Source organism: Echiichthys vipera, assembly GCF_963691815.1.
Source record: "Echiichthys vipera genome assembly, chromosome: 13".
Classification (NCBI taxonomy): domain Eukaryota; kingdom Metazoa; phylum Chordata; class Actinopteri; order Perciformes; family Trachinidae; genus Echiichthys; species Echiichthys vipera.
The window spans coordinates 10883302-10908380 of NC_139838.1; the positions used below are offsets into that span (position 1 = coordinate 10883302).

The 25079-nt window shown below is 37.9% G+C and overlaps 1 protein-coding gene across 1 annotated transcript; it reads left to right on the forward strand.

The window, feature by feature from the left end:
* The first annotated feature begins 407 nt into the window (after positions 1-407).
* On the forward strand, positions 408-8458 carry txnl4a (thioredoxin-like 4A). Its single transcript, XM_083926248.1, has 4 exons — positions 408-526; positions 5744-5923; positions 7690-7793; positions 7954-8458. The coding sequence occupies exons 2-4, from the start codon at positions 5771-5773 to the stop codon at positions 8123-8125; spliced, it is 429 nt and encodes a 142-aa protein (XP_083782374.1). The 5' UTR covers positions 408-526; positions 5744-5770; the 3' UTR covers positions 8126-8458.
* Positions 8459-25079: the final 16621 nt, after the last annotated feature.

Sequence of the window (25079 nt, forward strand, 5' to 3'; positions counted from 1 at the left end):
GCCTACCATGGTCCTCTGCAGGTCATTTCATATCTTGATAATTATATTCTATTATAGAATTGTTTTGTGGTAAATCAATAAATAAATAATCTACTGTATATGAAATAACTACATGGTAAAGCCTCCTTTGTATACTCCTGTGTGAATTAATGACTTTCCAAATGAAAAGCCATGCATATTTTCTTATTTAGTTAAGTACTTTAGTACAAAATAAACATTACGGTTTGAATTTAAATCATAAAGAAAGACATTTTTCCCGCTACACACTGCACATGTTTATACAGTATGCGTGTCCAAAAAAATAGAGTTATCAGTCATAGATTGATTGAACTACACTTACCATAAGAACGTCGTCCCAAGATGGCGGCAGTGACGCAACCACGTCGCGTCTACACCGTCGCTCGTTTGATGACGTTGGTCATGCGTACAGAACGAAAAGGTACACAGCTAAGAAAGAAGCAAACTGTAGCGCCGATTTGAGACAAGAAGACACATTTTTAATACGCTCTCTCTCTTTTATTTTAAGGTAAGCTTTTCTGAACGAAATTTGAATCCTAACGTTGAATTCTTTCCCCCTCCAGACTTTTCTTTTGGTAATTCAAGCGTGTTAGCATTCACGTTAGCTGTTGTCAGCAGGCTAACGGCACAGGCATTTCTACATAGGCTCGGCAGAAATCCTCATTTAGATGATGATAACTAAACGTTACTGACATTTCTACATAAACTCATTTAGATGATGATAACTAAACGTTACTGACATTTCTACATAAACTCATTTAGATGATGTTAACTAAACGTTACTGACATTTCTACATAAACTCATTTAGATGATGATAACTAAACGTTACTGACATTTCTACATAAACTCATTTAGATGATGTTAACTAAACGTTACTGACATTTCTACATAAACTCATTTAGATGATGTTAACTAAATGTTACAGACATTTCTACATAAACTCATTTAGATGATGTTAACTAAACGTTACTGACATTTCTACATAAACTCATTTAGATGATGATAACTAAACGTTACTGACATTTCTACATAAACTCATTTAGATGATGATAACTAAATGTTACTGACATTTCTACATAAACTCATTTAGATGATGTTAACTAAACGTTACTGACATTTCTACATAAACTCATTTAGATGATGTTAACTAAACGTTACTGACATTTCTACATAAACTCATTTAGATGATGTTAACTAAATGTTACTGACATTTCTACATAAACTCATTTAGATGATGTTAACTAAATGTTACTGACATTTCTACATAAACTCATTTAGATGATGATAACTAAAAGTTACTGATATTTCTACATAAACTCATTTAGATGATGATAACTAAATGTTACAGACATTTCTACATGAACTCATTTAGATGATGATAACTAAATGTTACTGACATTTCTACATAAACTCATTTAGATGATGATAACTAAATGTTACTGACATTTCTACAGAAACTCATTTAGATGATGATAACTAAACGTTACTGACATTTCTACATAAACTCATTTAGATGATGATAACTAAATGTTACTGACATTTCTACATAAACTCATTTAGATGATGATAACTAAACGTTACTGACATTTCTACATAAACTCATTTAGATGATGATAACTAAATGTTACTGACATTTCTACATAAACTCATTTAGATGATGATAACTAAATGTTACTGACATTTCTACATAAACTCATTTAGATGATGATAACTAAATGTTACTGACATTTCTACATAAACTCATTTAGATGATGATAACTAAATGTTACTGACATTTCTACATAAACTCATTTAGATGATGATAACTAAATGTTACTGACATTTCTACATAAACTCATTTAGATGATGATAACTAAATGTTACTGACATTTCTACATAAACTCATTTAGATGATGATAACTAAACGTTACTGACATTTCTACATAAACTCATTTAGATGATGATAACTAAATGTTACTGACATTTCTACATAAACTCATTTAGATGATGATAACTAAATGTTACTGACATTTCTACATAAACTCATTTAGATGATGATAACTAAATGTTACTGACATTTCTACATAAACTCATTTAGATGATGATAACTAAACGTTACTGACATTTCTACATAAACTCATTTAGATGATGTTAACTAAACGTTACTGACATTTCTACATAAACTAATTTAGATGATGTTAACTAAACGTTACTGACATTTCTACATAAACTCATTTAGATGATGATAACTAAACGTTACTGACATTTCTACATAAACTCATTTAGATGATGATAACTAAACGTTACTGACATTTCTACATAAACTCATTTAGATGATGATAACTAAACGTTACTGACATTTCTACATAAACTCATTTAGATGATGATAACTAAACGTTACTGACATTTCTACATAAACTCATTTAGATGATGATAACTAAACGTAACTGACATTTCTACATAAACTCATTTAGATGTTGATAACTAAACGTTACTGACATTTCTACATAAACTCATTTAGTTGATGATAACTAAATGTTACTGACATTTCTACATAAACTCATTTAGATGATGATAACTAAATGTTACTGACATTTCTACATAAACTCATTTAGATGATGATAACTAAACGTTACTGACATTTCTACATAAACTCATTTAGATGATGATAACTAAATGTTACTGACATTTCTACATAAACTCATTTAGATGATGATAACTAAATGTTACTGACATTTCTACATAAACTCATTTAGATGATGATAACTAAATGTTACTGACATTTCTACATAAACTCATTTAGATGATGATAACTAAATGTTACTGACATTTCTACATAAACTCATTTAGATGATGTTAACTAAATGTTACTGACATTTCTACATAAACTCATTTAGATGATGATAACTAAACGTTACTGACATTTCTACATAAACTCATTTAGATGATGATAACTAAATGTTATTGACATTTCTACATAAACTCATTTAGATGATGATAACTAAATGTTACTGACATTTCTACATAAACTCATTTAGATGATGATAACTAAATGTTACAGACATTTCTACATAAACTCATTTAGATGATGATAACTAAATGTTACTGACATTTCTACATAAACTCATTTAGATGATGATAACTAAATGTTACTGACATTTCTACATAAACTCATTTAGATGATGTTAACTAAACGTTACTGACATTTCTACATAAACTCATTTAGATGATGATAACTAAACGTAACTGACATTTCTACATAAACTCATTTAGATGATGATAACTAAACGTTACTGACATTTCTACATAAACTCATTTAGATGATGATAACTAAATGTTACTGACATTTCTACATAAACTCATTTAGATGATGTTAACTAAATGTTACTGACATTTCTACATAAACTAATTTAGATGGATGATAACTAAATGTTACTGACATTTCTACATAAACTCATTTAGATGATGATAACTAAATGTTATTGACATTTCTACATAAACTCATTTAGATGATGATAACTAAATGTTACTGACATTTCTACATAAACTCATTTAGATGATGATAACTAAATGTTACTGACATTTCTACATAAACTCATTTAGATGATGATAACTAAATGTTACTGACATTTCTACATAAACTCATTTAGATGATGATAACTAAATGTTACTGACATTTCTACATAAACTCATTTAGATGATGTTAACTAAATGTTACTGACATTTCTACATAAACTAATTTAGATGATGATAACTAAATGTTACTGACATTTCTACATAAACTCATTTAGATGATGATAACTAAATGTTACTGACATTTCTACATAAACTCATTTAGATGATGTTAACTAAACGTTACTGACATTTCTACATAAACTAATTCAGATGATGATAACTAAATGTTACTGACATTTCTACATAAACTAATTTAGATGATGATAACTAAATGTTACTGACATTTCTACATAAACTCATTTAGATGATGATAACTAAATGTTACTGACATTTCTACATAAACTCATTTAGATGATGATAACTAAACGTTACTGACATTTCTACATAAACTCATTTAGATGATGATAACTAAACGTTACTGACATTTCTACATAAACTCATTTAGATGATGATAACTAAATGTTACTGACATTTCTACATAAACTCATTTAGATGATGTTAACTAAACGTTACTGACATTTCTACATAAACTAATTCAGATGATGATAACTAAATGTTACTGACATTTCTACATAAACTCATTTAGATGATGATAACTAAACGTTACTGACATTTCTACATAAACTCATTTAGATGATGATAACTAAATGTTACTGACATTTCTACATAAACTCATTTAGATGATGATAACTAAACGTTACTGACATTTCTACATAAACTCATTTAGATGATGTTAACTAAACGTTACTGACATTTCTACATAAACTCATTTAGATGATGATAACTAAACGTTACAGACATTTCTACATAAACTCATTTAGATGATGTTAACTAAACGTTACTGACATTTCTACATAAACTCATTTAGATGATGATAACTAAACGTTACTGACATTTCTACATAAACTCATTTAGATGATGATAACTAAACGTTACTGACATTTCTACATAAACTCATTTAGATGATGATAACTAAATGTTACTGACATTTCTACATAAACTCATTTAGATGATGTTAACTAAACGTTACTGACATTTCTACATAAACTCATTTAGATGATAATAACTAAACGTTACTGACATTTCTACATAAACTCATTTAGATGATGATAACTAAATGTTACTGACATTTCTACATAAACTCATTTAGATGATGATAACTAAATGTTACTGACATTTCTACATAAACTCATTTAGATGATGATAACTAAATGTTACTGACATTTCTACATAAACTCATTTAGATGATGATAAATAAACGTTACTGACATTTCTACATAAACTCATTTAGATGATGTTAACTAAATGTTACTGACATTTCTACATAAACTCATTTAGATGATGATAACTAAACGTTACTGACATTTCTACATAAACTCATTTAGATGATGATAACTAAATGTTATTGACATTTCTACATAAACTCATTTAGATGATGATAACTAAACGTTACTGACATTTCTACATAAACTCATTTAGATGATGATAACTAAACGTTACTGACATTTCTACATAAACTCATTTAGATGATGATAACTAAACGTTACTGACATTTCTACATAAACTCATTTAGATGATGATAACTAAATGTTACTGACATTTCTACATAAACTCATTTAGATGATGATAACTAAACGTTACAGACATTTCTACATAAACTAATTTAGATGATGATAACTAAACGTTACTGACATTTCTACATAAACTCATTTAGATGATGATAACTAAATGTTACAGACATTTCTACATAAACTCATTTAGATTATAACTAAATGTTACTGACATTTCTACATAAACTCATTTAGATGATGTAAACTAAATGTTACTGACATTTCTACATAAACTCATTTAGATGATGTAAACTAAACGTTACTGACATTTCTACATAAACTCATTTAGATGATGATAACTAAACGTTACTGACATTTCTACATAAACTCATTTAGATGATGTTAACCAAATGTTACTGACATTTCTACATAAACAGCAGAGGGAGGGACGATAACTAAACATTACTCGCCACTGCTTCTCAAGTTATGTGAAGCTAAGGTCAAGTGTGCTGTTTTTCAGAGTGGGAACCGACAGCTGAGGATCAAGATGTCGTACATGCTACCACATCTCCACAATGGCTGGCAGGTAGATCAAGCCATCCTGTCTGAGGAGGACCGAGTTCTCGTGATCCGCTTCGGACACGACTGGGACCCGACATGTATGAAAATGGACGAAGTACTCTACAGCATCGCTGAGAAGGTTTGATTAGACTGTAAACAGAGTGTGTCCTCATAAGCGTCATTAGCTACAGATGCATGAAGACTTTGTTTGACTGCTATTTATTTTGTTGACACACACACACACACACACACACACACACACACACACACACACACACACACACACACACACACACACACACGCACACACACACATGCACACAAATGTATATATATTATTTTACTGTTGCATTCTTGCCTGCAGTATTACCACAGAGCATGCTCTCATTTTATAATTGACTGTATATTAATCCTACAATGATGGTTCAGTTAATCCCTCAGTACAGTATTCCTTTAACACATACTCTATTGTATGCACTTTTAAAAATATTTCTCAATACTTAATAATATTATTAATATTTGTGAAAATCCTAGTGTTTCTGTATTGTGTGTTTTTGTCTCTGGTTTTTAATATGGCACCTCAGGTTTGCTCCAAACTAAGTTTTGTTGTAGTCAACTGTCAGTCAATTGTATTGTATTTTATCACACACCACACCGTTTTACTGTCAAATGATATAGCAGTGTGATATAGAAGTGTAAAGACCTGAGAATAACAGCATAGTTATCATCTGCAGGGGATGGAAAATATATTCATAGAGGGTGTGCTGCTGACACAGAACCTCTATTAAAATGTCTGACTAATTTGAAAACTTGCACTATAAAAGTTCCACTGGAAGCTTTACATTACTGATTACTTGTTATTTGCAAACAGAGGTGGAAGAAAGACTCAGATCTTTTACTTAAATAAAAAAAGCAATACCACTGTGTAGAAAGACTCTTACTCGAGTTAAGGTACATAATTATTAGCATGAAAATATAGTTACCAAAAGTAAAAGTACTCATTTTGCAGAATGGCACATTTCAGAATAAGCCACCGTGCATTATTGAATTATAATTATTGATGCATATTGCATCACTATGTTGCAGCTGGTAAAGTATAAAGTAGCATAAAAAGATAAATACTATGATACAGTACAAGGACCGTAAGTATTGTGCTTTGATTCCACCACTGTTTGCAATTGACATTTTATTTTACACTTACAAATAACTATGATAACACCACATATCAACTGTGGAAATTAACAATAAATAAACTTTTTAAAATGCTTGCTGCTAAAGTTCAGCCATTAGGCCCAACAGGTGCATTATAGTATATGGTTTGACTGAAATCATATGGATCCTTTTTTTCTAGTGTAGATTTATGCTGTGTGCTGAAGTGAAGATTCATCACTATTTTCATCAGCGTTCACTGTTCATGGCACTTTACTGCTGATTTTAAAACAAAGATTACCATAAAAGTTTGTTATACTATAGATAGACTGTTTTCAGGACATGCGGCCCAAAGCTATAACCGCTGATAAAAAACAGAGGCATTGCAATCATTTCTTAAAGATGTAAATAATACTCTTTTTAAAGCTGATTTAAGCATGCCCATTTTTCATACCCGTACACTATAAAAGGTGAGGTTTTGGAGGTGTAACAGTTCTTGAACAATGTGTTCAGAACCAGTTCATATCTTACATGGAACTTTTAAATGTTATCAGGCAGCCAGTGTACCTGTTATGCAAATAACCCAATTTATTACATGCATGGTAGTGTGAAGTGGCAAAGAAGGTCCTGTCTGCCCTGTTAATGCAAAAACCGATCTTTCCCTGTTGTGTTGTAATGTTGAATGCTTTGCTGTTGATAATGATACCTCAAAGTCTTACTCATGTAATAATATTCTACCTACATATGTCTTGACAGGTGAAGAATTTTGCAGTCATTTACCTGGTGGACATCACAGAAGTGGCTGACTTCAACAAGATGTACGAGTTGTACGACCCCTGCACTGTCATGTTCTTTTTCAGGTAAGACCCTCAATGTCCAGATTTTAGAGTGTTCATGTAAATGTCACTTAGTGTGATAGAAATCAAACCGGTTGCCTTATGAGGATCCTCCTCATATAATGCCTCTCATTTGAACTACTGTACAATTTCAGAAGTTGATATTATCATTGGTGCTTTCCAGGAACAAACACATCATGATTGATTTGGGCACCGGCAACAACAACAAGATTAACTGGACAATGGAGGACAAGCAGGAGATGATAGACATAGTTGAAACAGTGTACCGAGGAGCAAGAAAAGGAAGAGGTCTGGTGGTGTCTCCAAAGGATTATTCTACAAAATACAGATATTGATGTTTCTTTTTTCCCTACAACTTTTTTGAGGTTTTTATTTTTCTGATATTTTAACGACATAAAAAAAACAGAGACTACAAGTTACAGAAGTCAAGGATGACCTTTTTCGACATGATTGTTTTATTTTTTGCCAGTGAAACAGAACAATATTTGTAATAATGGTAATGATAATGTTGCATTGTGCCCTTTTTTGTCTGCGTTTAGATCGACGTGTTGTTCAGTTTCTTCATCCGCGTTGTGCATGTTTTTTTAATAACTAATTTCCGGTAGATAGGTGCTTAAGAAACCACACACTGTAAAATACTTCATTTTTGAATGCTGTAATAAACATGAATGGACATTTACATATAAAGGTGTATTGCTGTAGGTCATTTTGGTTCCAGACTGTCAGTATCACAGTATGGTTCCTTATAATGGGGGAAAAGTTGTGACTGAATGCCGTCGCCCACAAAAATAGTTTTGCCACAGTGATTATTTAAGATAATAGACCCTCATAAAAGCAGGTGGAGCTCATGTATGCTTTTTGCAACAACAACAGAGATGTTGATTCATCTCGGTCTTGTATAGTGTTGTATGTTTACTGAAATTGTTAGCTTTGATCCCCAGTTTTAAGGATTCCATTTTATTTAAATACATCTGACCAGAAAAAAAAAAAAACTCAGGTAAAAATGATCAAAGTATTTGGTGCACATTTTTCACTTAGTGACGCAGCAGGTGAAAACCTGACAGTGTCAATACTTGAAGCCAGAGAGTGCATTCCCTAAAATATCCATCAGGTGGAGCCAAAGATATTTGGCAGGTTTGGCAGCTTCACAGTGGATTCCATTCCTGTAGTACTAAGGATTACGTTTATATACCATGGATTAGATTAGTGCATTTATTTGTCAGGATCTAGGTACAAAAAAATTAAAGAAAATGGTTGAACTAGCTTTAGATTCTAGCTAGTTTCCACCTGTACTCCCTGAAAAGATAGACACAACACAAGTACTACTAATGCAATCAATACAAATACAAGTTAAAAGTACTATCGTCATTGCAATCAAATATCCATGATGCATACACATGTAATCATTGCGCCCAATCCTATGCAATATAAATGTTCAGTGTGTACACAGTCTGTGAGCTAAAACCTCTGTAAAAGGTGAAGAGAATGGCGTAGCAGCGCTGCTTCTCTTTGGATACTAACTGTTTATGTCATCTTGTGAAGGGCTCATTACATGGGTGGAATATGGTCTCAAACACAAAATGCAGGTCTCCTTCATAAACAATCCAAAGCACACTGTACTGGGGTTTGTGCACGCCAGATACGACGTGTTATTTACCGGTGATGTGCTACCAAGGTTGTCTTCTGCTCGGCCTGTCCTCTGTTGCTCACTGTATGTACTAAATAACAAGGATGAATACTTGAAAGAACATTAGAATGAATAGTGTAAGATTTGAAAGTGGTATAGTAGTACATTCAATATGGAGGTGGCTGTATGTACAGATATTGCACAATACAGGCTGTGTTGAGTGAAGATGTTTTTTTGGAAAAGGAATATTATGTGCAGCACAGTATATAAAGACCCCATATTCACACATGTACAACAATAGAAATTGCAGAGTAATTGCTCGGTATTGTGCAGACACAGCAGGGAGACATCCACATATGTGAGTTAACTGTTGATGAGTGCGACGTCCTGTGGGAAGAAACACTCCTTGCGTCTGCTTGCTTTGGCGTAGAGTTCCCTGTGGCGGCTGCCAGAGGGGAGAAATACCCAAATGTTTTGGCCAGGGTGTGACGTGTCTGTGATGGACAGTGGACCTCCACTAAGGGAGTTTTTTTTCCTGAGTACACCTTACAGCAACATTACATTTTTGGGATACATGTAGGAATTGTTTTCTTTAGAGATTTCAGTATGATATATTCTCGTAAATTCCCGACTTAAAATGTATCCATCAGAATCACTGAATTGTAATCGTACCTTAGTAGTAATGAATGTGTTTTCATAAGAACTGATCCCAACTCATGAGGACTTTCTCTATCCACAGTATTTACTCACTCAAAAACCAGTAGGAATCCTATGTAAAACAGTCTTGTGCAAAGTAACAAAGCGGTCATTGATTCTTCCTCTGGGCCTTTAGTTTCCTAACAGTTCTCAGCAGCTATCCATCAATGAGACAACGATTGAAATATTGAGAGAAATGAACATAGCAAAGAAAAGGGGGGCAAGAACATTGAGGGTGAAGGACATGGGGAGGTAGTGAGTGAAATATCAGTAGATGAGTCTCATTAATATCGGTGAGCTGACAGCTCCATCTTTTACAGCTCCTTAAAACCACCAGACACCACGCACTGACTGCATACTGCATGGGGCACAGAGTCCAATTTGTTGAGTGATGGACGAGGTGAAAGGGGACAAATTATGTCTCTTTCATACTATTTTGTGTGTGTGTGTGTGTGTGTGTGTGTGTGTGTGTGTGTGTGTGTGTGTGCGTGTGCGTGTGCGCGTGCGCGTGCGCGTGCGCGTGTGCGTGTGTGGACCAAAGACAGGGGGAGCCTCTGCAGAGTAAATAGCCTGACCTCTTCATCTCTCCTGAGTGAGACAAGTTGGGAGTCACTTGGGATAAAACCTCCAGTCTCAGAGTCAATGTGTGTGTCCACTGTATTGGCGAGTTTACATCAACACTTCCGGCACCAGCAGTAACAGTGGTAAATTGTACCATATATGCACCTAAACCCAAAATGTGATTAGCGTTTCCATTGCAGACAGTACTATTAAATGCAGACGAGGTTACTGGATGGCGTCAATCAGGTCACATAGGAAACATGACATCATATCTAACGCGACACTGTAAACAGAAACACAAGAGCACAATGGAGAGACATTGAATGTTTCATGTTCTTTCTTCTCGGCCTATGGTGTTGAGATGCCCCCCCACCACCCCCACCCAGAAAACTGATCACCGTCTGGTTGTAACTTGCCACAGAGATGGAGTGGAAGACGGGGGTGGCTGCACAACAGCTGGCTGTCGAAAGGAGATGAGGGAGGAGAGAGGAGGCCAATAATTGCTTCGGCTGCTGCAAAAACAAAACACTCTGACAACACTTGGCTGCCATGAGTAAAAAGAAAAACACATCATCTCTAAAATATCAGTTTTTCAGCAACCAGGAAAATGTTTTTGTTCTAGGCTGAGCGCCATTCTTCATTTTATAAGCAGCATAACAGTAAAAAAGCTGAAGTGACATCACTGTACTAATGTGTGTACACTGGCAGGCACGAGTGTATTTACAGTTCAAAATAAACTAATTTCCTCATTGTTCTGTGTGTGTAGACCATGTCGAGGACCCTTAGACACCCCCTCCAGGCCACCCATGTCCTTTCCACTTACATTAACCTACAGTCTGGCGTGCTTTAGTCTTTGTCTGGCCTGTCCCTGTAGGGCCTATGTACACCATTACTGTACCATTGGCCTCATATGGAGCGCAGGGGTAAAGGCCGCCTCCATTGGTCCATTATAATTCACATTATCATGCATTGTTGTTCCCTATTACTGTTAATCAGCTCAGCCTCAGGGGGAAAGGAGAGATCTAGACGACTAAGAGTTACTGGGAACCTCCGGTCTAGACACATATGGAGCCGTGGCGGGATGTACAGTACTGTATGGTGTCTGTGTGTGAAGAGCGAAAGAAGGGAGTGGAGTTGTTTTTCCTATAGACTAGATAGGGAATATGCACACTTACCCCTAAAGCTCTGGTAATCCAGTATCTGTTTTCAACTGATAGTGTTTAAATGGATCTGGACAAAGAGGGTGCAGCAGGCGGGCCACGAGGATCATCTGGGTGCCAGGGGGAAGACATGCTGGCATCTCTCCATCTTCTCTCTCTGGCTTTCCTCCCTCCTCCTTTTCTAGTCTGTCATGTCCATGTGGGTGCCAAACGTGGGGGGAAGGGTGAGGGGCAATTGCCAATTTCTGGGACACCCAACCCCCACCCCTGCAGCTTCCTGTATTGGCAAATACACACACACACACAAACAATGCATTAACCCTTTCCCTTTGCCCATTAACTGTGGTCACTGCGCCTCATCCAACTTTGAATCACATCTAATTTTTGAGCCAATAGCTTCTGAAAGTCAGTCTCAAAGTCAGCACTGAATCATTAGCTCCCCCTCCCCCGAGCAGTCCGGTTCAGTTCAGTTTGTTCCACTTTTGGCGTTTCTATCGTCAGAAGTTGAGGATGCTACCAACAGGATCGGTCCATGTCATCCCATTTTTTCTTTACCCCTCTGTTAGGTACCTAGCACACTGATCCGATACTAAATCTGCTTCGTCAGTGAAGAATGAAAAGGTTTTACGCCTTGTTTCTCAGTCTACAATTAAGAGTACCATCAGCGGTGGAAACACAAAACAGATCAAGTGTTTATGTGCATGTCTGAAGAGGTTACATATGCTTCTAAAAAGTGTTTGATGGAAACGTGGCATTTAACTACATTACATTTGTGTATTTTATCCAAAACGACGTACAATAAGGTCGTTCAGTCAGTTTTCAGTCTGCAATGGAAGATGTGCAGTTTGTCTGTCCTGATGTCTGTAAGGAGTTTGTTCCACCGTTGCGGAATCAGAACAGCAAAACAGTCGGGATTCGGTTGCGAGGTGTGTGGGCCTCCTTCGTAGTGAGGCAGTAGCAGAGGTTACTGGATGGGCTGCGGTGAATGGTTTGACCATGTCCCGGATGTAGGATGGGCCTGAGGCTCTGAGCCATTTGCAGCATGGTAGGCAAGCACCAGTGACTTGAATCAGATTTGAGCCGTCACCAGTAGTCAGCGCAAAGTGCTAAGGAGCATTGTAGTGTGGGAGAACTTGGGCAGGTTGAAAATCGGCCCATTCCGGATGAGAAGAGAGCCTTTTTGGGTTCACATGCACATATAGAGTCATCCTGTCAGCAACACTCCAACAGGGTAAATCTATGACCTTGTTGTTGCATGTCCTTCACTCATCCCATAAACTCCATCTCTCTCTTGGTTTATATCACAGTCCACCACAGAGAGCTATCAACACGCACCTTTTTTCAAGAGTTTTCATTCCCTAATTCTTTCAAAGGTATTGCAGATTGAGAGACATGACAGAGAGATGTGAGGAGATTGTTTACTGTTAAATATTCTGAAAGGAAAGATGGTGCAGAAAAGGCTTATCTCCAAATTCCTTCAGGATCCTATGTATTCATATGACTATTTTCTTCTAAGATCTACTCAGTTGCGTTGGATTTGTGGTGGGTTTGAGTTTTGTCCCCGTGGGGGAATTACTCAGAGCACATGAAGCACTGCCTACAGGTTGGTGAAGATTAACTAGAGCAGATGTTTCATACTGATAATATACCCACAAACACACACAGTCCCTACACCGTTAACGACCCCCCGCCTGCCTCCTTTTCGTAGATGCTGACACACTTAGCAGCTGGGTGTTATGTTAGTTTAATTCCCTTCTCTTCCCCTCCTTGCGTCTGCCTTTTACTCCACTTAGGGACCTGTGACTAAATGGATTTGCGTCTCTGTTTCTTGCCGCATCATTCCCAATGGGGTGTCATCCCTCTATCTGCAACAAAATGAGGGATATATTTAACTTAACTGAAACAGATACCAGCACACAGAGAGTAGATGTGTTTATGCAGTGTGTGGCAGTGCTGACGCTAATTTGCCGTACACACACTGAACAAACACACATGGATCACATTAGGCCCTTGGCTCTACACATTCATCTCTATTCATGGCCGGCGGCTCCATTCAGAAGCTTTAGGCCCAATTAGCACCTGTCCAGTCCTCGCAGGCAGACCAGGCCTCCTGCTGCACAGGAGGTGTGACGCTGAGAAATGCCCCAGCTGAACTAACAGGACCGGCGCACACACACACACACACACACACACACACACACACACACACACACACACACACACACACACACACACACACACACACACACACACACACACACACACACACACACACACACACACACACACAGACAAACAGGCTTGAGACTGTGTGCACAAGAATTTGAGACTTCTTGCCCTCCCACACACTCTCGGTCACACACCACACTCTGACAGACACTGAACTTAGTAATTGAAGCTGATCGTGCACATTCAAAAATGACTCTCTTCAACATGACGTGTGTTGACATCTTTCCGATTAGTTGCCTCAAGTGACGTCACTTGAGGCAGCATTGGTTGAAGCTCAAGACTACAAGTTTGAAAATGGAAGCTTTTCTGGGGTTGGTGAGGATGAAAGAAGTGGTCAGACTTCTCTACACAAGGCTTCATTAGCCACTGATAGCTGTTCAAATTGCATTGTGGGAAATCCGGGAGCCAGGTTTTTACAAGGAAGAAGAATGTGTGGAATAAAAAAGGCGATATATCAATGTTGATCCTTTTTTTAAGTACATTTGATAGGTAGGAGGCCTCTACTAGTTCTCCTTTCTCGACTCAAACCATCGCTTTTTTCACCACTGGTGATGCCTCTTTATTTTATTATGGTGAGATAAAAGAGTCCCTCCACTGACTGCATGATTAGAACAGTCCTATAATTAATAATTATAGTCTTCTGTGGCTCTGGAGCAGCTTTGACAAGTGCAAGAAAATAACCCTGATGATGTCACTGGGGTTATCTCATCACGCGAATGGAGACTTTCAAAAATGAATGGTAAGACTTCGTTACAAACTGGGAATGCAGAGTTCGAAAGATGTAGGCATTTGTGAGTCAAATAAAAAGACAGGGTGCTCTATAGAAAGTGTTGGACCCGTCATTTTGTAGATTGACCGCATGTCTTCAACTGGTACAGAACGCAGCTGAACGTCTTTCAACTGGCACAAGAAAAGCTAATCAGCTGCTCCTGAGGGTTCCCAGAACTAGGCTGAAGCTCAGAAACTCTTCTTCAAACCCTCCTCTTCTTCTTTGGCTTTTCACACCATTTTGATTTCATGTGCACGGATATTTTGTCTGGGATGGACAGTTAATTTATTAATTATGTTTTATTGTGTCTTTTATCTTTAGTATTTTGTCTTTTTATTTTGGTTTATGGTTTTAATTTTACCATACAGCACTTTGTAAACCTTTGTGTTCATTTGAAATTGTGCTGTTTTTCACTGTTCTATTTAGAGGTCCTATATTATGCTCATTTTCAGGTTCATATTTGTTCTGGGTTTCTACTAGAATATATTGTATTTACATGCTTTAATATTCAAATATTATTTTTCTCACACTGTCTATCTGAATATAGTACCTTACTTCACTCACGAAAAAAACCCAGTCTGCTCTGAATGGTCTGTGTTTTTTATCCTCTTCTCCTCCATTCCTCATGTTATGTCCCCCTCTCCTACCCTCTTTTGTGAAAAGAATTTCCCCTCAGAGATCAATAAAGTTGTCTCAAATCTTGAATTTTGATCAGATGCTGAAGACCTGTTTGATCTGTGCCGTCTCTGCACCATCATTGCAGCCGGGGGATGACTTTCTACATATGTAACAACATGTATAGTACTTATGTATATGACATCACAACCGTACTGAAGCCTTGTCGGCTCGTTTAAAGTAACAGTTTCTGAATACAGACTGTGTGCATTTCTCTGTGGATTGAGCGTTTATATAATTTCACAGTATTAATATAGCACCTCACTTTTTACAACATGGGTCTGTTAATGTGTGTGAAAACTGCTAGTGTATCCCTTTAATGTCATTGTATTGGCCTTTTAATAAGGAATTGCATGTTGACCAGTCAATTTCCTTACACTCCTGTCTTTAATGGAGACAAAGCTTTTTGTTTGATTACATTTTGTATATAACTGATCAATATTTTATTGATGGTGAGCGGAGCAGCGCTTAACCTGAATTGACTGTGAAGTGACACATGATCATGCTCCTCAAAAGCATGATGGGATATGCCCATGTCAATGTGAGGACAATTAGGCCATTCGATCACTGTGAGGATCATGATGAGGAGGAACAGGATGCTGATGATTAAATGATGATGATGGTGACAGTCACTGATACTGATGCTGTCATGCAGTTGGAAATGTTATCAATATGGGTTTTGGAAGTTTTAGTGTAGATCATGGTCTAAAAATCGTTTCACTGATTTTATCTTTACAACAAATTACTTTTAACAAATGAACAAATATATTATATTCAGACTAAATATCAGCCGATTCAGTTAACCTTGCTTTCAGTGAGTGGTCCCTCTTTTTAGGTTTTTCTACCTTTAAATGACATTTGGGGAGAAAACGTAGATCTTGAAATCTTTTGCATGAAAGTATGGAATTTAATATTGCTACTGGCCTCCTCAGTTGAAAAATGATATTTTAATTGAAGCCATTTTCTTATCACATAGTCCCCATCACCCTCTCTCCCTGGCCATCTTCATCCTGCCTCCTCCCTGTTCACTATTTCCTAATCTCTGCTCCTTTTCCTACATCATCTTTTTCTCCTCCTGTAAGAGCCACTGTACCCCTACCTGCCTGCCTGTGCTGGTACGGCCCCCTCTCTCTGCCTCTGTCAATGTATTTTGCCCTTATAAGGAGAGAGCACAGGCAGACTGTACTAACCACAGGAGCTCAGCGGGGGTGTTGCAGGGGCAGGGAGACCACAGCGCCTGTAATGGCAGGGTGAGATGGGAGGAGGATGGAGGAGAGTGGATGGAGGTGTGTGGGGTGTCGAGCTACCACACTTCTATCAATGGCTCCAAATAAGACGACAGAAATAGGCATGGGTGAGGAAGACGTGGGGCGAGTGAGGAGAGGCTGGAGAGGCAGGTGAATGTGGCTGCAAATGGGGATGCTTGTATGTCAGGTTGAGGTAATGCTACTAAAGGGACAGAGCATTTTCCAGCACCTTCCAATATTTAAATCCAGAGTCAGTCCACGCCAGTCATATCAAGATGCAAAGCTCTCATTTTCTCAAATCAGATGCTGTGAGTAGTGTCTGCATGATGCCAGCTCACCAGCTGCCCACATAGGCTACTCATCACTATGTCTAACATTTAGCTGGTGAGAGTCATTGAAGGAGAGTGTGGGCTTCAGTGCGCACGTCAGTGATGCAACATGGCTGGTCCAGCTTTCAGATGTTCCGACCTTTAATGAGAAGAATAGGACGCCCTTTGACCGGGTGAACCTAATCATACAAAAGCGCATCAAAATCGATGGAGCAGAATCAGAGATATTTTCATATTTATTCCACAGGTACCTGACATCTACATTACCCACAATGCATATTGAGCCATCAATTCGGTTGTAGATTCCAGTGTGTTATGTATATAAAAAGCACAGCCTACGGAGATCTGGTAAGCTCACTTCTTACTGGCTCACACTCCCAGATTGTTTTCATTTTCAACTTGTAGTCTTCATCTCCAACTGACGCTGACTCAGGTGAGTGACTTCACATGAGGCAATTTATCGGACTTCGTCTGAAACCAGCATATTTTGATGTGTAAAAATGGAGTAAGTGTAAACCCTGAGATCTCTGGTGAATGCCTTGTCTTGTTGGAGAATGTTAACAATGTGGCTTGGATTGTTTTGGACAGCTTCCCTGTGGATGTCAAAGGTCAAAGATGGACTGTGATGGCTGCTGTTCACATTTGTTTCTTTCGACGGGAAGAATAAAGAGTGAAAGAAGTAACTTTTCACAGAAGAACTGACACCTTTCCTCATATAAGCGAAACATATGAATGATAAGCAATACAATTTTTCGTCAATTCAATACACTCAGGGGTGTTGCTGAAACAACCCTTCCTGGGTTTGCTATGACCTAGCTCATGGAGGCTATGGCTAATGGTAATGTTGTGTAACTGACATTACTGGGTGAGTTCACCAACTCTTCTATTCTTGTGCTGCTGTAACATTTATTCTCAATTATCACTTGTGGCAACAGTGTTTGATGTTCAATTAAAATGACATAGTCCCATGCTGTGTCTTAATTTGTGTAACTCTGTGCTTTCCATTTTGAGAGGAGTGCACTGAGTACGCATGCTGCACTCATAACGGCCATCGCCATCACCATCGCCATCGCCATCGCCATCACCATCGCCATCGCCAACGCCATTGTCATCGCCATCTTTTCTATGTAGCAGAAGCTTCAGCCATCAACGTATTTTTAGACTTGTGCAAAAGGCAGCGGTTGCAATTGAAACGGTGAACAGCAAACAGGTATATACAAATGTAAGTTACAGTATAGCCTGCATATATTTTTTCACTAGGTACCATTATACTGTAGTCGGATAGTGAGAAAACAAGCATATACTTTGGCGGGCGACATTCAGTGGCGGTAATGCTCTGCCTGGTTGCAATACACCATTAAAAAGAAGAGACAGTTAGATTAGGTATTAGTTTATTTAAAAGGGGACAGTGCAATTTCATAAAACACATGATTACACATGGTTAAAAAAAAGCCAGGATTAGCCAGAAGGCTAGTTTTTATCTGTAGTCCCCTGGCCATGATGTGAAAAGGCAAAAAAAATTACAATTTAAAAAAGAAGAAAAGAAAAGAAAAAGAGAGAAGAAAAAAGGAAAAAAGCACACAATACATGTACAATATAATGCAAAATACATATGCAAACACTTACTATACAATTAAGACAAAATACAACATCGCAACATAACATTTTATCACAACATCAAAACAACAGAACAGGCTTTAGTGTTGGCAGCTGTAAGTGTTGATAAGCCACATTTTCAATTATTTCGTGAAGGCCTTGTATGTTGTGAGCAGTTTAACCTCCTCGGGTACTGAGTTCCACACATTTGAGCTCTTTACTGACCAGGCGGACTTACTGAAAGTGCTCCCGCGCAGAGGAACATAACAGTCACCTCTGACAGAGCCTTGAGTGACACGCTCAAGGCTGTTTCTGTGGCTGATGAGCTCTGCCAGAGGATCTGGAGCCAATTTATTCAGTACTTTATAGGTCAGTTTTAAGATTTAAGATTCAAGATTCAAGAAGCTTTATTTATCCCGAGGGAAATTATTGTGCAATAGTTTCAATACAAAGATGGGAAAGGGTCAGAGTAACAATAAGCAAACATAAATCAAATCAAAATAAAGCTAACGTAAAATAAATCAAACAATCAACTAAATGTGACAGTGCAACGGACATTGTGGTTAAACGTAGGTAAATACAACAATACGCAGCGTGCAGTTTAGCAGCAGATTGAAATAAGGTAAGTACAAAAGTGTGAAAACTGCCCCAATTTAAAATACCATGTTTTTTTTTTAAATTCCACAGTAATGATAGTGCCTAGGTTTTTTATCCATAACTTTAAGTGCTTGTTTGTACAAGATTTCCAATGTTGTTTTTTCTAACTCTGACCAGCTTTGGACCAGCTGGTCAGGCAAAAGTTGAAGTGGCTGAAAATCATCGAATGCAAATACATTTTTGCAGCTTCAGTTGACATTTCATTTCGAAGTGCACAAAAGTTTGCCAGATTAAACTTGATTATTTTCACATAATTTGCCAATATGGGCTTTAAAGGAAAGCCGTGAATCTATTATTATCCCAAGATATATATATGTTGTGCTTAGTGGATAACAGCCTTGTGTATTTTGAGACACTAACACTACCCCGTCAAAATGTATGCACTTTGCAGGTACCGTAAGTGGAGTATGGGTGTATTCAAATTGAGACACAGCATCACTTTATGGTAAATCTACTTATTAAAGAAAGCCTGTTCCATCAAACCATCTACTGTTGAAATCCAAATACTCCTTAAAACTGATTAGATGGAGAATCAAGTGCTCTGAATTCAAGACCAACCTCTTATTTAATTTATCCGTTTCCTTTCCTTTCCTCCTGAAATAAGTGTCCTCGGCTTTGATTTTCTCACCCCAACTTGCTCTTTTCACTGTTTCACCTTAATGGTACTGGTGCACTTTACTTCTCCTCATAATTCATAAAGCCGGCCTTTATAAAGACTAAACTCATCTGAGGACAGGCTCACACACCAAAGGCAGTCTGTGCCATTCATGCAACGACAAGCGGGATGGGACAACTGACCTAAATAATAATACACTATATAAATAATCCAAGGTACTGGTTGCCAATATTGTTAAAGTATTAATACTTCAGCTACAAAAGACCTCCATATCTGTCTTGCACTTTCACATACTGCTGACTGGGTCCTGAGAAGATAGATTATCCTCTTATTCACCTTATAATCAATATGGACAATCAAAGTGAAAATTATTTCGATTTCATAGCTGCCATGATGTTAAAGATGGATTTAGAGTATCATGTTATCAGATAAAGAGCATGAAACAGAGACTTCCGTGCAATGAACCAAGTTAATGAGCAGCTTAGCAATCATTAATTCACATTTATGTACTAAGGGACTGAATACAGTAGGTTTCTCTGGAGGCAAACTTTCCCTAGAAGCTTATGCAAATTGACTTACTCACCATCCTCCCTCAGTATCCTTGGAAACAAGTTATTTATTCATTTTGATCTCCTTCAGTGCAGAGCTGGCGTCTCTCAGAGCAGGTGATCATCATGTGTCTCAGCCAGGGGCCTGCAGTATCTGCTGTTCAATCTAGCGCACACACACACACACACACACACACGCACACACACACACACACACACACACACACACACGCACACACGCACACACGCACACACGCACACACGCACACGCACACACGCACACACGCACACACACACACACACACACACACACACACACACACACACACACACACACACACACACACACACACACACACACACACAGAGATACACTGGTGTGAGTCACCTGTTAACAGCACACAGAATTGAATTTCACGGTGTGGCGAGAAGTGAACAATTCAGGGGTGAGTTGGTCAGGAGGGTTCAATACAAGGCCTCACATCAAGGATGACGTTTATTCACAGACAACAGGCAAAACTCACTGCCCTCACTCTTGTTTGAAAGACAACATCTGGTCCTGCGCATCTTTGAGTTATCAGGGGTGGCCATGCTTGCTACAACTGTGACACTGGAATATTGAATTGTTTGAAAGCCTTCCAGATTCAGATGCACTGAATAAATAAATCATCTCAGTCTATGTTGGAGTCAATTTCAAAAGAAAAAAATTAGAATAGCTCAGGCCATCGCATTTAAACTGCTGTGACCCAAAACCAACAGATGCCTCAAATTTCAGGATATATCCTCAGGATCTATTCACTCACCATAAAGGTGCCAACTTAAGCCCCTTTCACACATACACTGCGAACCTGAAATCATCTAGACATTAACCAGAGGAGCGGTAACAGTGAGCAAATGTCTAAATCCGTTGGACCGGACATCAAATGGACTTTACCCTGCCAGCTCCCTATTGCAAAGTTTGTGTACTATTGGACTGAGCCCACGTGTGAAAAGAGCAGCACAGTGATCGGAAAGTTCACAGCAAGCATGGATTCGCGTTGACATTTCTATCGTGGCACGAAAAGAGAAGAAAACAAACACCCGAATGTGAAGAAGGGGGACTTACACAAAGAAGCCAATGTCTATATAAGGGCTGATGCCCAAAACATCAGACAAATTCAAGGAATGGAATTTGGATGTTTATGATCAAATCACAAACCGGCTACGTCACAGCTAGCGTTAACCAGGCACCACCCTTCGTCAAAACCTAAAAGAGAATTTTCAGTAAGTGAGGATGCATCTGACACAGACAAACTCGTTGTGAGCTACATATGAGAAATGGAAACTGAGACTGGATTATCTTCTGCTTGGACCAAAACATATGTTTTCCTGAAGTTGGAAGCCCATTCCACATTTGAGGAGCTAGGTACAGGAACTAAATACAATACCATGACAGCTTGACTCACATCAGCTTAAGAATAACCTCCCACTCATTGAGTTTCAGTGACTCATGAAAAACTGACGTTGGTTCCCCTCCATTCCTCAGCCTCATCTGACATCCCTGTGGAGAGAAACTCTTCTCCCAGCATGTGTCAAATAAAAATCTCAAATCCTCTCACAATACTACAAAATAAAGTGTTAATTGTTCTTTCTCTTCTACCTTTGCCTTCTTTATCTTTGATCTCCCTTTCATCTTTGTGGCGCTCAGTTGCCAGCTAACAGGAGGGTGTCAACCACTGCAGCACCACTTCCATGTTCCTGTCTCTTTCTCTGTGATGGACTTCAGATGGCACAGGTGCATTCTGGTATATGGAGTTTACTCTGAGTTATTTCTATGACTGTGTGCCTGGAGACTATAATGCTCAAATATGTATGTATGCAGTGGCTGAAATATAATGTGCCTATATGTTTTTGTCTCTTTATAACATGGTTTAGTTCATCTTTAATTCATGTGCAGACTTTTTTCCCAAGATCATGTCTGCAGTGTTAATAATGTATTATCATAGGGAACTAAAAACAAAACTATTTTTTTTTGTGTTTGTATATCATTACAAGCTGCCATGTGAAACCTGTTTAGTAATGTCGGACAATGTTTGGTGATGTGAAAGTATCAGTCAGAAGATCCACTTCTCAGACACAACCACAATAACAGGAAGAGACTTATTTATTGTTGGACATTAAACTCTTCCTCTGGTTTTCATTTAGGTGTAGGAGCACAGCACAGAGCCGTACAGAGTGTAGCCGTTATAAACCAAGGTGACCACATGTCTCCTGGGACACTCCCTGTTTTCAGTGACCTGTCCCAGGCTACAGCTGCCCCCAGAAATGTCCCCGGTTTTCACTGTGACTAAAAGATCCGAAAATGGAATATAGGAAAAAATTTAAATGTTGGCCAAACGACACGTACAGTTGCCCACCCCACTACTCGCACAGGCTAAATCCAGAACAAGCGGGGCCAGCCCAGAGCTCACAGCACAATGTCCATATCTCTGGTAATTTGACTGGTGGAATAGCTGCGCGGTAGAATATTGTTTTCCCTTCATGAGAGGCAGCTACAGGTACGATTCTTTCATGAATTCATGCATCCATTCAGCCGGCTATAGTACACACAGCAGAAATATCACTGATTGGATAGGCCAACCAAAGGTGTTCTTGTAAGTGTTACCGTTTATCATTTATGTTATATGTTATTTAACCTTTTGATTTAAATGTGTATTTATTATCTATAATGCGTGTGATAAGACAGATCTGTTTGTCTGTCAGCCACAGCTATTGCTAACATTATTAGCAGCGATGCAACTAACAACTGTTTAGTACTACAGTACGGTGCACAGTTTTATTATTATGACATTTCAGTGTCACTCTGGCTCCTTAAAGGTAGTTGGTTACTTGTCATTAAATAAAACCACCAGAAACGTATTATTTTTCTGCATCATTTTATTCATCACAAACTTGTACCAGCCTGTCATTGTCAGTGATGACCAGTGATGCCGCTAACATGTTAGCCTTCTTAGTATCGCTACTCTAATCTGACTCCTTTGTTTCAGTAACCAGTCGGCCAGTCTAACGTGTTACTATTTCCAAATCAGTAGTCAGATTAAAGTTACTTATCTAAGTCACTGTGTGTTACTGTGGTGACAGACCCACCTCTTCATTGTGTTTATTCTTGAGCTGAGTTGTAAATTCTCAGGACAGGACGTCTTCCTCCAGTCACGTTAGCATGGTTTAAATGCTTAAAGCTAAGCATCTTTAATAATATTCCAATAGCAGCAGGATGAACCAAAAGTTAAAAAACTGTTTGAAACTATAACTTTAACTGTTTAAAATGGATCGGCTACATATAATATCCAGTTCAGTTTGGCTCTGGTGAAGACAGGTAAACTTGAAAGCAGATGATGATGACGTTAAATCCATATCTTTTCTAAAACCTTATAGCCCAAATTGTCATTCCCAATGAACTTTGAAATTTTTTATTTGAAACTCTTCTCCAAATCTGTTGAAAGTCAGATGGTGTAAGGAGGAGGCCTGAGTTTGGGTGAAGTGTCTGATACCTGTTTATCACAGCTGATTTTATGGATCTTCTTGATCTCAGCTGCTTTGATCAGCGGAAAAAACTCTATGAACTCTCTAAAACTTTATGAATGGTAAGGGCAGTGTCCCCGTTTTAGACAAAAACACCACATGTTTTGGAGGTTTTAATGCCTCTGAACTGAAAATGTCCCCAGATTTTGTTATAGAAATCTGGCCACCTTATTATGAACCCCATATTTAATATTTGAACTGAAATGACAAAAAGGTATAGTTATGACATGATATCGGCATTTCAAAGTGTGAGGCACTACGAGCTAACTAGTATCCACAGCCATGCTAAGTGGTGTTATTATTAGCTATAACATGCTAGTTATCTATACAGCAAATCATCATACACAGATATTGAATAACCAAGGCCACATTGGAGCTTGTCTGTGCTTATTTTCTACTCTGCTTGTGCAGTGTTGGTCACAGACATATCTCCTTGTTGGGTGATTTGTTTTTCAGATTTGTTTTTTCAGATGCTCACAAAATTAATATATTTCTTTTTTATAGATCCCATATTATGCTAATGTTCAGGTTCATACATGTATTTTGGGTTTCTTAGAGAACATGTTTATGCTTTAACGTTTCACGTTAATTGTTTTCCTCTTACCGTCTGTCTGAACATAACCGAGCTGCAGCAGAAAGGATTCAGCCTTACTGTATAGCGTGCTCTAGCAGATGAGCTAAGCGGTGCCCCAAAACACTCTGCGCCTGTCTCTTTAAGACCCCCTCCTGAAAAGTCCAGCCCAGACTGCTTTGTCTGGTTAACGATTCTTCATCTTCTGCATCTGTGCTCTCTGCACCGCCATTGCAGCCGGGGAATGACTATAACGGCCCTGTAGCAGCACTTTCTACCTACAGTATACTATAGTTGTGACATTGCAGAAGTCCTAATGGCTCATTTTAAAGTCACAGTTTCTGAATACAGGCTATGTGCATTTATCTGTGGATTAGGCATTTTAAAAACTCTTACAGCATTTACACTTTGACTTTATAATCAAAAAAGACTTGGAAATCTCACTTT